Below are 13,595 nucleotides of genomic sequence, written 5' to 3' on the forward strand. Positions count from 1 at the left end.
TATCCGCAGGTACGAATGGAATTGGGATGGGGGAGTGCGGGAATGAATGGAGTTGGGATGGGTGAATGGGGTGGGGTGGGCAGGGCAGGGGATATAGGGTTGGATGGGTGAGGGGGGCTCGGAGCAGCGCGTATTAGTGGAATTGTGATGGGTGAATGGGGTGGGGTGGGTAGGGCAGGGGATATAGAGTTCGATGGTGAGGGGGGCTGGGAGCCGCAGGTACGAATGGAATTGGGATGGGGGAGTGCGGGAATGAATGGAGTTGGGATGGGGATGAAGGGGTGGGCAGGGCAGGGGATATAGAGCTGGGAGGGGTGAGGGGGCTCGGAGCAGCGCGTATTGATGGAATGGGATGGGGTGTATGGGGTGGGGTGGGCCAGGGGGGGGATATAGGTGGGAGGGGTGAGGGGGGCTCGGAGCAGCGCGTATTGATGAATTGGGATGGACGTGAATGGGGTGGGTCGGTGGGCAGGCGGGGGATATAGAGCTGGGAGGGGCGAGGGGGGCTCGGGCGATGCGAGTTATTGATGGAATTGGGATGGGTGAATGGGGTGGGGATGGGCAGGGCAGGGGATATAGAGCTGGGAGGGTGAGGGGGGCTGGGATCCGCAGGTACGAATGGAATTGGGATGGGGGAGTGCGGGAATGAATGAAGTTGGGATGGGGATGAATGGGGTGGGCAGGGCAGGGGATATAGAGCTGGGAGGGGCGAGGGGGGCTCGGAGCAGCGCGTATTGATGGAATTGGGATGGGTGAATGGGGTGGGGGTGGGCAGGGCGGGGGATATAGATCTGGGAGGGGCGAGGGGGGCTCGGAGCAGCGCGTATTGATGGAATTGGGATGGGTGAATGGGGTGGGATGGGCAGGGCAGGGGATATAGAGCTGGGAGGGTGAGGGGGGCTGGGATCCGCAGGTACGAATGGAATGGGATGGGGGAGTGCGGGAATGAATGGAGTTGGGGTGGGGATGAATTGGGTGGGCAGGGCAGGGGATATAGAGCTGGGAGGGGTGAGGGGGGCTCGGATCAGCGCGTATTCATGGAATTGGGATGGGTGAATGGGGTGGGATGGGCAGGGCAGGGGATATTGAGTTGGAGGGGTGAGGGGGGCTGGGATCCGCAGGTACGAATGGAATTGGGATGGGGGAGTGTGGGAATGAATGGTGTTGGGGTGGGGATGAATGCGGTGGGCAGGGCAGGGGATATAGAGTTGGATGGGTGAGGGGGGCTCGGAGCAGCGCGCATTGATGGAATTGGGATGGGTGAATGGGGTGGGATGGGCAGGGCAGGGGATATAGAGCTGGGAGGGTGAGGGGGGCTGGGATCCGCAGGTACGAATGGAATTGGGATGGGGGAGTGCGGGAATGAATGGAGTTGGGATGGGGATGAATGGGGTGGGCAGGGCAGGGGATATAGAGCTGGCAGGGGTGAGGGGGGCTCGGAGCAGCGCGTATTGATGGAATTGGGATGGGTGAATGGGGTGGGGTGGGTAGGGCAGGGGATATAGAGCTGGGAGCGGTGAGGGGGGCTGGGATCCGCAGGTACGAATGGAATTGGGATGGGGGAGTGCGGGAATGAATGGAGTTGGGATGGGGATGAATGGGGTGGGTAGGGCAGGGGATATAGAGCTGGGAGGGGTGAGGGGGGCTCGGAGCAGCGCGTATGATGGAATTGGGATGGGTGAATGGGGTGGGGTGGGCAGGGCGGGGGGATATAGAGCTGGGAGGGGCGAGGGGGGCTCGGAGCAGCGCGTATTAGTGGAATTGTGATGGGTGAATGGGGTGGGGTGGGCAGGGCAGGGGATATAGAGCTGGGAGGGGTGAGGGGGCTGGGAGCCGCAGGTACGAATGGAATTGGGATGGGGGAGTGCGGGAATGAATGGAGTTGGGGTGGGGATGAATGGGGTGGGCAGGGCAGGGGATATAGAGCTGGGAGGGGTGAGGGGGGCTCGGAGCAGCGCGTATTGATGGAATTGGGATGGGTGAATGGGGTGGGGTGGGCAGTGCAGGGGATATAGAGCTGGGAGCGGTGAGGGGGGCTGGGAGACGCAGGTACGAATGGAATTGGGATGGGGAGTGCGGGAATGAATGGAGTGGGGTGGGGATGAATGGGGTGGGGTGGGCAGGGGATATAGAGTTGGATGGGTGAGGGGGGCTTGGAGCAGCGCGTATCAATGGAATTGGGATGGGTGAATGGGGTGGGGAGGGCAGGGGATATAGAGCTGGCAGGGGTGAGGGGGCTCGGAGCAGCGCGTATTGATGGAATTGGGATGGGTGAATGGGGTGGGGTGGGGTGGGCAGGGCAGGGGATATAGAGCTGGGAGCGGTGAGGGGGGCTGGGAGCCGCAGGTACGAATGGAATTGGGATGGGGGAGTGCGGGAATGAATGGAGTTGGGATGGGGATGAATGGGGTGGGCAGGGCAGGGGATATAGAGCTGGGAGGGGTGAGGGGGGCTCGGAGCAGCGCGTATCGATGGAATTGGGATGGGTGAATGGGGTGGGGTGGGCAGGGCGGGGGATATAGAGCTGGGAGGGGTGAGGGGGGCTCGGAGCAGCGCGTATTGATGGAATTGGGATGGGTGAATGGGGTGGGGTGGGCAGGGGAGGGGATATTGAGTTGGATGGGTGAGGGGGGCTGGGAGCCGCAGGTACGAATGGAATTGGGATGGGGGAGTGCGGGAATGAATGGAGTTGGGATGGGGATGAATGGGGTGGGCAGGGCAGGGGATATAGAGCTGGGAGGGGTGAGGGGGGCTCGGAGCAGCGCGTATTGATGGAATTGGGATGGGTGAATGGGGTGGGGTGGGTAGGGCAGGGGATATAGAGCTGGGAGCGGTGAGGGGGGCTGGGAGCCGCAGGTACGAATGGAATTGGGATGGGGGAGTGCGGGAATGAATGGAGTTGGGGTGGGGATGAATGGGGTGGGCAGGGCAGGGGATATAGAGCTGGGAGGGGTGAGGGGGGCTCGGATCAGCGCGTATTGATGGAATTGGGATGGGTGAATGGGGTGGGATGGGCAGGGCAGGGGATATAGAGCTGGGAGGGGTGAGGGGGGCTGGGATCCGCAGGTACGAATGGAATTGGGATGGGGGAGTGCGGGAATGAATGGAGTTGGGGTGGGGATGAATGGGGTGGGCAGGGCAGGGGATATAGAGCTGGGAGGGGTGAGCGGGGCTGGGAGCCGCAGGTACGAATGGAATTGGGATGCGGGAGTGCGGGAATGAATGGAGTTGGGATGGGATGAATGGGGTGGGCAGGGTAGGGGATATAGAGCTGGGAGGGGTGAGGGGGGCTCGGAGCAGTGCGTATTAATGGAATTGGGATGGGTGAATGGGGTGGGGTGGGGTGGGCAGGGCAGGAGATGTAGAGCTGGGAGCGGTGAGGGGGGCTGGGAGCCGCAGGTACAAATGGAATTGGGATGGGGGAGTGCGGGAATGAATGGAGTTGGGATGGGTGAATGGGGTGGGGTGGGCAGGGCAGGGGATATAGAGCTGGGAGCGGTGAGGGGGGCTGGGAGCCGCAGGTAGGAATGGAATTGGGATGGGGGAGTGCGGGAATGAATGGAGTTGGGGTGGGGATGAATGGAGTGGGCAGGCAGGGGAAATAGAGTTGGATGGGTGAGGGGGGCTGGGAGCCGCAGGTACGAATGGAATTGGGATGGGGGAGTGCGGGAATGAATGGTGTTGGGGTGGGGATGAATGGGGTGGGCAGGGCAGGGGATATAGAGCTGGGAGGGGTGAGGGGGGCTCGGAGCAGCGCGTATTGATGGAATTGGGATGGGTGAATGGGGTGGGGTGGGCAGGGCGGGGGATATAGAGCTGGGAGGGGCGAGGGGGGCTCGGAGCAGCGCGTATTGATGAATTGGGATGGGTGAATGGGGTGGGGTGGGCAGGGCGGGGGATATAGAGCTGGGAGGGGTGAGGGGGGCTCGGAGCAGCGCGTATCAATGGAATTGGGATGGGTGAATGGGGTGGGCAGGGCGGGGGATATAGAGCTGGGAGGGGCGAGGGGGGTCGGAGCAGCGCGTATTGATGGAATTGGGATGGGTGAATGGGGTGGGGTGGGCAGGGCGGGGGATATAGAGCTGGGAGGGGCGAGGGGGGCTCGGAGCAGCGCGTATTGATGGAATTGGGATGGGTGAATGGGGTGGGGTGGGCAGGGCGGGGGATATAGAGCTGGGAGGGGCGAGGGGGGCTCGGAGCAGCGCGTATTGATGGAATTGGGATGGGTGAATGGGGTGGGCAGGGCGGGGGATATAGAGCTGGGAGGGGCGAGGGGGGCTCGGAGCAGCGCGTATCGATGGAATTGGGATGGGTGAATGGGGTGGGGTGGGCAGGGCGGGGGATATAGAGCTGGGAGGGGTGAGGGGGGCTCGGAGCAGCGCGTATTGATGGAATTGGGATGGGTGAATGGGGTGGGGTGGGTAGGGCAGGGGATATAGAGCTGGGAGGGGTGAGGGGGGCTGGGAGCCGCAGGTATGAATGGAATTGGGATGGGGGAGTGCGGGAATGAATGGAGTTGGGGTGGGGATGAATGGGGTGGGTAGGGCAGGGGATATAGAGCTGGGAGGGGCGAGGGGGGCTCGGAGCAGCGCGTATTGATGGAATTGGGATGGGTGAATGGGGTGGGGTGGGCAGGGCGGGGGATATAGAGCTGGGAGGGGCGAGGGGGGTCGGAGCAGCGCGTATTGATGGAATTGGGATGGGTGAATGGGGTGGGGTGGGCAGGGCGGGGGATATAGAGCTGGGAGGGGCGAGGCGGGCTCGGAGCAGCGCGTATTGATGGAATTGGGATGGGTGAATGGGGCGCGGTAGAAAGTTGGGATGGGCAGAGTGGGACCTGTGGTGTGGGTCATGGGGTGTAGCGTCGGGAGGGGCAGGGCGCGAACGGGGTCGGGGTGGGGGTGAGCGGGGCGCGGGTACTGAGTGGGGATGGGGTGAGTGCGGGGCGGGACACGCCGCGCCCCTCCCCGGGGGACCCCGCCGTACTCTGCGCGGAGGCGCCCCACGAGGGCGGGCGGCGAGGGGCTGGCCTGTGGAGCGGGTTGCTAGGCCACCGGGAGCGCCGCTGCCTGAGCCGTCAGAGGCCGCGGACTGCGAGGGCCCGGAGGGGCCCGGCTCGACCATGGCCTCCCTGCGCAACGCCGACCCCGCGCTCAGGGCCTACTTCAAGCGCCACAGGCTCCTCGATGTCTCCGAGGTAACGGGGCCGCGCTGCGCAGACGGCGGCGCGGAGCTCGGGGTTCCAGCTCCAGGCCGAGCTGGGGAGGACGGAGCTGCCCCTCCATTGCCTTCCGGCCCTGCCGCGCCCCGCCCCGCCAACGGGCGCTGGGGTTTGCAGCGCTGTTGGCGAAATGTGATGGGGGGGGCCAGGCCCGCGTGCGGCCGGGCCCATGGCGGCGCTGATGCCGACAGCCGCGTGGGGCTGAGCCCGGGTTCGCAGCGCCTGGGCCTGCAGCGGCGCCCAGAGTCGGTCACAGGCTGTGGCCGAGACCACGGCGCCGCCTGCCGGAGTCTGCCGCTTGCAGGTGCCGCGGGAGAAGGTGAAATCGCCGGCCCTGGAGCAGGGACGTCCCGCCACGAACGCCGGCCTGAGCGGGGCTGGCCCACTTCAGCTCACCCAGGCTACCATTGTGGGCCCTCTGAAATCACTGGGGTGGGAACTTGGCTGTTCACCAGGGGGCCTGGGATTCACCCATTGGCTTCAGTGGGGCTGGAGGGTGCTAACTTGTAATTACATCCACCTTAGGCCTTGTCCCATTATAACTACTCTGGTTGAAAAACATACCCCTGGAATTGGCCGACTTGGCCCGCCAGGGTAAGCCCCCCGGCGGGCAGGCCTGGTTTGATTACCTGCTGCGTCCGCAGGTTCGGCCGATCGCGGCTCCCACTGGCCCCGGTTCGCCGCTCCAGGCCGATGGGGGCTGCGGGAAGCAGCGCAGGCCGAGGGATGTGCTGACCGCCGTTTCCCGCCTCCCCCGTTGGCCTGGAGTGGTGAACCGTGGCCAGTGGGAGCCGCGATGGGCCGAACCTGCAGAGGCGGGAAGTAAACAGCCTGGGGCTGCGGGCTTCCTCTGCAGGGCCACGTGCCAAAGGTTGCAGATCCCTGACATACCCTGAACAGCAATTCTTATACCACTCCAAAATCTGTGTGGACTGGGCCTTGCATTTGACTAACTTGTTTTTCTGTCCAATACAGAAAAATACTCCAAATCTCTCCAATACTGGAGGGTATATGTGGCCTCTTGTTGTCCTGTGTCTGCGTTCATGGAAAGCCATAAGCATTTCTGCTCCTTCCACTAAAGCAGGGGTTCTCAATCTTTTTCCCTCTGCCAACATGCTATAAAAATCCCACAGCCCACCACTGCCACAACTGTTTTTCTGCATATAAAATCTAGGGTCAGCCAGCATTGGGGGGTAGCAAGCAGGGCAATTGCCTGAGGCTCCACGCCACAGGGGGCCCCACAAAGTCCATGCTTTGGCTTGAGCCCTGGGTGGCAGGGTTCAGGGCCCCGGGCCATAGGTGCCGACTTCTCCTGGCGCCGGTGTGTGCTTGACCCCGCCTCTGCCCCCGGCACAGCCCCCATTCCAACTCCTTCCCCAAAGTCCCCGCCCCAACTCTGCCTCTTCCCTGCTCTTATTCTGACTGATTCCCTAAATCCCCGCTCTGGCCCCACCTCTTCCCCACCTCCTCCCCCGAGGGCACTACGTTCCCGCTTCTCCCCCCTCCCTCCCGGAGCTTGCTACAGCTGTTTGGGGGCGGCAAGCACTGGGAGGTAGGCAGAGGAGCAGGTACGTGGCATGCTCAGGGGAGGAGGCCAAGGAGGAGATGAGGCGGGGCAGGGAGCTTAGCTCCCGGTGAGTGCAGAGCACCCACTAATTTTTCCCTGTAGGTGCTCCAGCCCTGGAGCACCCACAGAGTCGCACCTATGCCCCAGGCTTCATCCCTGCACTATCGGACTTCAGTTTTCTGCCCTGGGCCCCAGTGAGTCTACCACTGACCCTTCTCGGCGGACCCCAGGAAACCTGCTCATGGCCGCCAGGGGGCCCCAAACCCCTGGTTGAGAACCACTGCATTAAAGTAACAAACTTCAAACAAAAGGAGTACTTGTGGCACCCTAGAGACTAACACATTTATTAGAGCATAAGCTTTCGTGAGCTACAGCTCACTTCATCGGATGCATTTGGTGGAAAAAACAGAGGAGAGATTGATATACACACACAGAGAACATGAAACAATGGGTTTATCAGACACACTGTAAGGAGAGTGATCACTTAAGATAAGCCATCACCAGCAGCGGCGGGGGGGAGGAGAGGAGGAGGAAAACCTTTCATGGTAACAAGCAAAGTAGGCTATTTCCAGCAGTTAACAAGAATATCTGAGGAACAGTGGGGGGATGGGGTGGGGGGGAGAAATAACATGGGGAAATAGTTTTACTTTGTGTAATGAAAAAAATGAAAAAGAAGCCCTTGAGGAATTCCACCATGATTTCAACAATTTCCATCCCACCATCAACCTCAGCCTGGACCAGTCCACACAAGAGATCCACTTCCTGGACACTACGGTGCTAATAAGCGATGGTCACATAAACACCACCCTATATCGGAAACCTACTGACCGCTATTCCTACCTTCATGCCTCTAGCTTTCATCCAGATCATACCACATGATCCATTGTCTACAGCCAAACTCTACGATATAACCGCATTTGCTCCAACCCCTCAGACAGAGACAAACACCTACAAGATCTCTATCATGCATTCCTACAACTACAATACCCACCTGCTGAAGTGAAGAAACAGATTGACAGAGCCAGAAGAGTACCCAGAAGTCACCTACTACAGGACAGGCCCAACAAAGAAAATAACAGAACGCCACTAGCCATCACCTTCAGCCCCCAACTAAAACCTCTCCAACGCATTATCAAGGATCTATAACCTATCCTGAAGGACGACCCATCACTTTCACAGATCTTGGGAGACAGGCCAGTCCTTGCTTACAGACAGCCCTCCAATCTGAAGCAAATACCAGCAACCACACACCACACAACAGAACCACTAACCCAGGAACCTATCCTTGCAACAAAGCCCGTTGCCAACTCTGTCCACATATCTATTCAGGGGACACCATCATAGGGCCTAATCACATCAGCCACACTATCAGAGGCTCGTTCACCTGCGCATCTACCAATGTGATATATGCCATCATGTACCAGCAATGCCCCTCTGCCATGTACATTGGTCAAACTGGACAGTCTCTACGTAAAAGAATGAATGGACACAAATCAGACATCAAGAATTATAACATTCAAAAAACAGTTGGAGAACACTTCAATCTCTCTGGTCACTCGATTACAGACCTCAGAGTGGCTATCCTTCAACAAAAAAGCTTCAAAAACAGACTCCAAGGAGAGACTGCTGAATTGGAATTAATTTGCAAACTGCATACAATTAACTTAGGCTTGAATAGATACTGGGAATGGATGAGTCATTACACAAGGTAAAACTATTTCCCCATGTTATTTCTCCCCCCACCCCACCCCCCACTGTTCCTCAGATATTCTTGTTAACTGCTGGAAATCTAGGCCATTCAAAATCTTCTTGCCAGTTTTCCTGTGGTCATGAGGAGGCAGGGGGATCTGCTGTCCTCTGCTGGCTACAGTCAGAATAGCTCAGACTCTGGGCTTTATCCCCCACTGACGCTGGTAAAATCAAGTTTCAGAGTAGCAGCCGTGTTAGTCTGTATTCGCAAAAAGAAGGGGAGTACTTGTGGCACCTTAGAGACTAACAAATTTGTTTGAGAGTGGGCTTTCGTGGGCTGCAGCTCGCTTCGTCGGGTGCATTTGGTGGGGGATGCAGTGGGGAGATTTATATACACACACATGAAGCAATGGGTTTTGTCATGCACACTGTAAGGAGAGTGATCCAGTTAACTGCTGGAAATGGCCTACCTTGCTTGTCACCATGAAAAATTTTCCTCCTTTCCCCCTCCTGCTGCTGGTGATGGCTCATCTTCAGTGATCACTCTCCTTACAGTGTGTATGATAAAACCCATTGTTTCATGTTCTCTGTGTGTGTATATAAATCTTCCCACTGTATTTTCCACCAGATGCATCCGATGAAGTGAGCTGTAGCTCACGAAAGCTTATGCTCTAATAAATCTGTTAGTCTCTAAGGTGCCACAAGTACTGCTTTTCTTTTTGTCTTCCAACAGTGGCCAATGCCAGGTGCCCCAGGGAGAAAGAACAGAACAGGTAATCATCAAGTGATCCATCCCCTGTTGCTCATTCCCAGCTTCTGGCAAAGAGAGGCTAGGGACACCATCACTAGTGATAGTGAATGAAATTGCATATAATAGTGCTAAGAATTGCAGGGGAGAGAAAACTTATCTGAAATCTTGAATGTTGTAAGGATAATCAAATGAATATATAATTTTAGCTTTAGCATTGTTACCTGATTCTCTCCTACCCTTTTTATTTTGGTTAGTTTCTTCCCTATGAAAATCATTTGAAACTATGCAGAAGCCATATTTCAATTTCGTTAATAGAAACAAAATAAAAACACCATGTATGATAAAAGTCAGAGACACTTTTTCTGGGTTTTCATAATCTACTTCAAACAGACCAAACTTGTAGCCAAGATTGCCATGGAAACTTTAGTAAAGAGGTTTTGAGCAATCAGAATAACTGTAGAGCAGCTACTCCCCTAGCCTGCTAACTTTGGCATCACCATCATCATGTTCCTGTTACACCTCTGGCATTTAGGGCAGTGATGAAGCTCCTCCACTCTTCTCTGTTTCTGGCACGTCTGTCAATGGTTCCCCAGCTGTGCTCCAGGTTTTTCAGCTTGGCTTCCACAGCTCTTCGCCATTTTGTTTTCAGGCGGCCTCGTTTTCGCTTGCCTTCAGGTTTCCATCTTATTGCTACTCTGGTAATGGAATCAGTTTCCATCCGAAGCATGTGACCGATCCATTTCCAGCGCCTCCTGGTAATGATGGTGCTCAGATCCCCTTGGCTGCACTGTGTCAATAGATCTTGGTTTGAGATTGTTCTGGGCCAAAAGGTACGGAGGATTTTTCTGAGGCAGGTTGTATGAAGTGACCTAATATAACTGCTATATTTGATGATACCCTTGGTTTCTTAAACATACACATTTTAGGGTACAATTGGTTCACATTTTCAAGCTTTTCTCTGTAGCCCTGAGGGCTAGAAACATGCATTAGAATCTCGGGTTTTGATCTCTTGATTCCAGCAGCTGGGGCTTCAAGTAGAACATCAACTATCACAAGACTATAATTTTGAAAATAGGCGTCACTAACACGGTCCCCAGATGGCAAGTATTAATTCTAGAATGCTCATGATGTTTGGGACTATTACTGAATTCAAATCTCATTAGAACTGTGTCAAATGATGCCATGGGGTGGAATGATGGAGACATGCAACTGTTAACATTGCTTTTGAACTACCTGATATCTGAAGGACAGACTGAAATTCCAGAACGCTGAGATCCATTACCTTCAAGAAGGAAGAACAAAAGACTTGTCCGGCTAGACAAGCACACAGTTTGTATCCTATTGGCCAGAACCTGCTAGCAGAGAGAGATTTTCAAAGGCTAAAATGGAAATTAGGCCCTCTAATTCCCATGGAAAGTAAATGGGAGTTAGGCACTAGTAAGGTGACCAGATGTCCCGATTTTATAGGGACAGTCCCAATTTTTGGGTCTTTTTCTTATATAGGCTCCTATTACCCCCCCCACCCCCGTCCGGATTTTTCACATTTGCTGTCTGGTCACCCTAGGCACTAGTTTTTTGTGCCTTAGAAATTTCCCTCAGCATTAGCAAAACCCTCACTCATTATTTCTCTGTCTGTAGTACTCAGGGGTGAAAGTAAGAGGACTTACCAGTATGCCGGAGTCCTGAGCAGGGGGCATGACCTCAAATCCCCGGGCCCTTTAAATCTTGATTTAAAGGGCCAGGACTCCAGCTGTGGTAGTGGCGGCTGGAAGCCCGGGGCCCTTTAAATCACCCCCGAGCTACCAGCTGCAGGGGCGGTTGGGAGCCCCGGGACTTGGGGGCAATTTAAAGGGCCCAGGGCTCCAACTGCCGCTACCGCAGCGGAGCCCCGGGCCTTTTAAATCACTGAGGAGCCCTGGGGGCTCCCGGCTGCCCCACTACCCCGGGGCTCTGGGCTCTGGCAGAGCTTTAAAGGGCATGGGGCTCTGGCTTGGGGAGCAGGGCTCCTGCGGGGATTTAAAGGGCCCCGGGGCAGTAGCGGCAGCCGGAGCTCCGGGGCTCTTTAAATCCCCGCCAGAGCCCCCCCATCCCTACCCCAGGGCTTGGGCAGCAGGGCTCAGGCCGGGATTTAAAGGGCCCCGGGTGGGGGGGTAGCAGCAGCTGGAGCTCCGGGGCCCTTTAAATCCCTGCCGCAGCCCCGCCACCGCTACCCCAGGGCTTTAAATTGCTCTCAGAAAGCCGGTCCTGGTTTGGCACACCAGCTCTTACTGGTACGCCGCACCGGGGCGTACCAGCTTACTTTCACCTCTGGTAGTACTAGTCTTCCCAATGATCTGGAAGACGGTTAGAGCTGAAGAGTTTGCAAGCAAACTACCTGGTCATAAGTATAAAATCTTTTTTTTTTTTTATCAGTTCAGATGATGACCTGGCTGATTAATAATATTCTGTTTAAGAAATGTAAATGAGTGAATAAGTGTGTGTATGCAATTTTTGAACAATTACTGAACACATGGAAACGGAGCCTAGAGAAATGGTTCCTCTGTTCCTACACAAACAGCTTTAAAGATGAATGAGTGTTATACTATTTCAAGATGTTAAAAACAAATGTTGTAATCCTAAAAAAGCACAAATTAATTGTTACCTAAGATAAGGTCATTGTAAAGGGTCTATTATTAGTTGTATTGGTAATATGTGTTGTGTGAGTATATTTTGGGTGAAGGAAAGTATCATCCACCACACAATAACTGAAGTTTAAAAAAGAGGCCTTGGTTAACTGACCGTTGGAATTGTAGTCTAAATGTTAATGGCTTGAATGTGGGGGCTTGTCTACACTACGGGCAGGGCCGGCTCTAGGCACCAGCAAAACAAGCAGGTACTTGGGGCGATACATTTCTAGGGACGGCATTCCAGCGCCGCCCCAGCTTGCCTCTGCTTTGCCTCCGCCCGCTCCCCTGAGCACACTGCTGCCGCTCCGCTTTTCTCCCCTCCCTCCCAGGTTTGCCGTGCGCAAAACAGCTGTTCTTTCCTGGCTTTTTCCCTGTGTACAAAAAGTAGGTTTAGATGGTATTAATAAAGACCTTTAATTTGTGTAACTGTAAGTTAAACAACAGATGGGCACCTTTCTAGGTTATTGAATAGATAGAGTTCATATAAGAATTAGCCCGATTATTTGACATTGTCTTGATTTTAATTTGATAATTTGAATTCTTTTGGATTGTTTTGTTGTTAGCTAGGTAATGTTATGTTAAGTGAGAGGTAGCTGTTTTATGATGTGTGACTCTGCTTTCATTTGAGTTGTTGAATGTTAGGTAAACTTTACTAATTTATAAACTTTATTAATATCTCGAGTCTTATTTCTTTCTCGAGTCTAAGTAATGGATCTCCCCTGAATTACTTGGAACCCTGGGGAAATTAACGAGAACCAGCCAACCTTTGTACTGTTTAGGCCCAGTTTTTCTCACATCTGTGTTGGGCATTATCATCATTAAGGAATACTCACATGAGTAAAGGTTGCAGGATCAGGCCGTAAGACACCATTTCTTGTACAGTTTTTAAAAAAATTCCCAGCTCTAAATTTTTGGTGAGATATTTTGCATTTTCTTTAGTCACATTTTTTGTACATATACTTTGCCTAGAAGATCCATTGAAAGAAAAGGAGTGCACATTCAAGTAAAAAGAAAAGCTATAAAAGAGCTCCAAATCTATGAAAAATGCAGTAGGTTTAGCAGACTGTTGTTGGCTCAATCCAGCAGAGGGAGTATTTGAACAGCCTTAAGTCCTTTTTGGAAAATGTATTAAGGTGAAACCACACATGAAGAGAGTCACTATATTGTCCGCATATTTAGTACTCTGCTTAACAGCATATTATTTATATTGTAATTATTATAATAAATGATGGATTTATAATACTTGTTGATATTGCTGTATGCACCCAGTTATTGTCATCTGGATACATCTTGGAGATTGTCTTTTTACTAGTGAGGTTCAGTAGCAGCTTAAGTTAGAATCAGTTTATCATTTATTTTACTAAAATATTCAAATAGAGTAAATTTAAGTTGTTCATTGTTTGTTGTTTCATATATTAAAGAAAAAGCTATTTTGTTATTTATCTTTTGTTTCTTGTATTCCTTAGTTCTGCTTCCCTATGGAAATGTCTTAAAAAGCAGAGTATATCTATGCTGACAAAACAATCTTATTGCACCCCATATTCTGACTGGCAGTGACCCCTTTATACAACCCTGCTCCTCCCTGGTAAAGATTATTTTGATTTGGAGAATGAATAAATAGTGTGTTTATGTATTGACATTGGTCAGCAAATATCACAGTTGCCAGAGTTATTTCCTGTTTTAAGTATTATTGATATTTTA

General features: G+C 53.7%; 1 protein-coding gene across 5 annotated transcripts in view; it reads left to right on the top strand.

Annotated features, from left to right (window-relative positions):
• Positions 1–4,952: 4,952 nt before the first annotated feature.
• Positions 4,953–13,595, top strand: part of FBXL13 (F-box and leucine rich repeat protein 13) — a 156,093-nt gene continuing 147,450 nt past the window's right edge. For 2 of the 5 annotated variants that reach the window (XM_038394385.2, XM_043497476.1), the window contains exons 1-2: positions 4,960–5,197; positions 13,361–13,479. Coding sequence is in view for 2 of the 5 variants with exons in the window: in XM_038394324.2 (XP_038250252.1) it covers positions 5,123–5,197 (75 nt within the window). In the remaining 3 variants the exon portion in view is untranslated. Of the gene's footprint in view, positions 5,198–13,360; positions 13,480–13,595 lie in introns of all 5 variants that reach the window. The other 3 variants (XM_043497470.1, XM_038394377.2, XM_038394324.2) reach the window with 2 other exon arrangements.

This window comes from Dermochelys coriacea, chromosome 1 (assembly GCF_009764565.3).
Source record: "Dermochelys coriacea isolate rDerCor1 chromosome 1, rDerCor1.pri.v4, whole genome shotgun sequence".
NCBI classification, from domain to species: Eukaryota; Metazoa; Chordata; order Testudines; family Dermochelyidae; genus Dermochelys; species Dermochelys coriacea.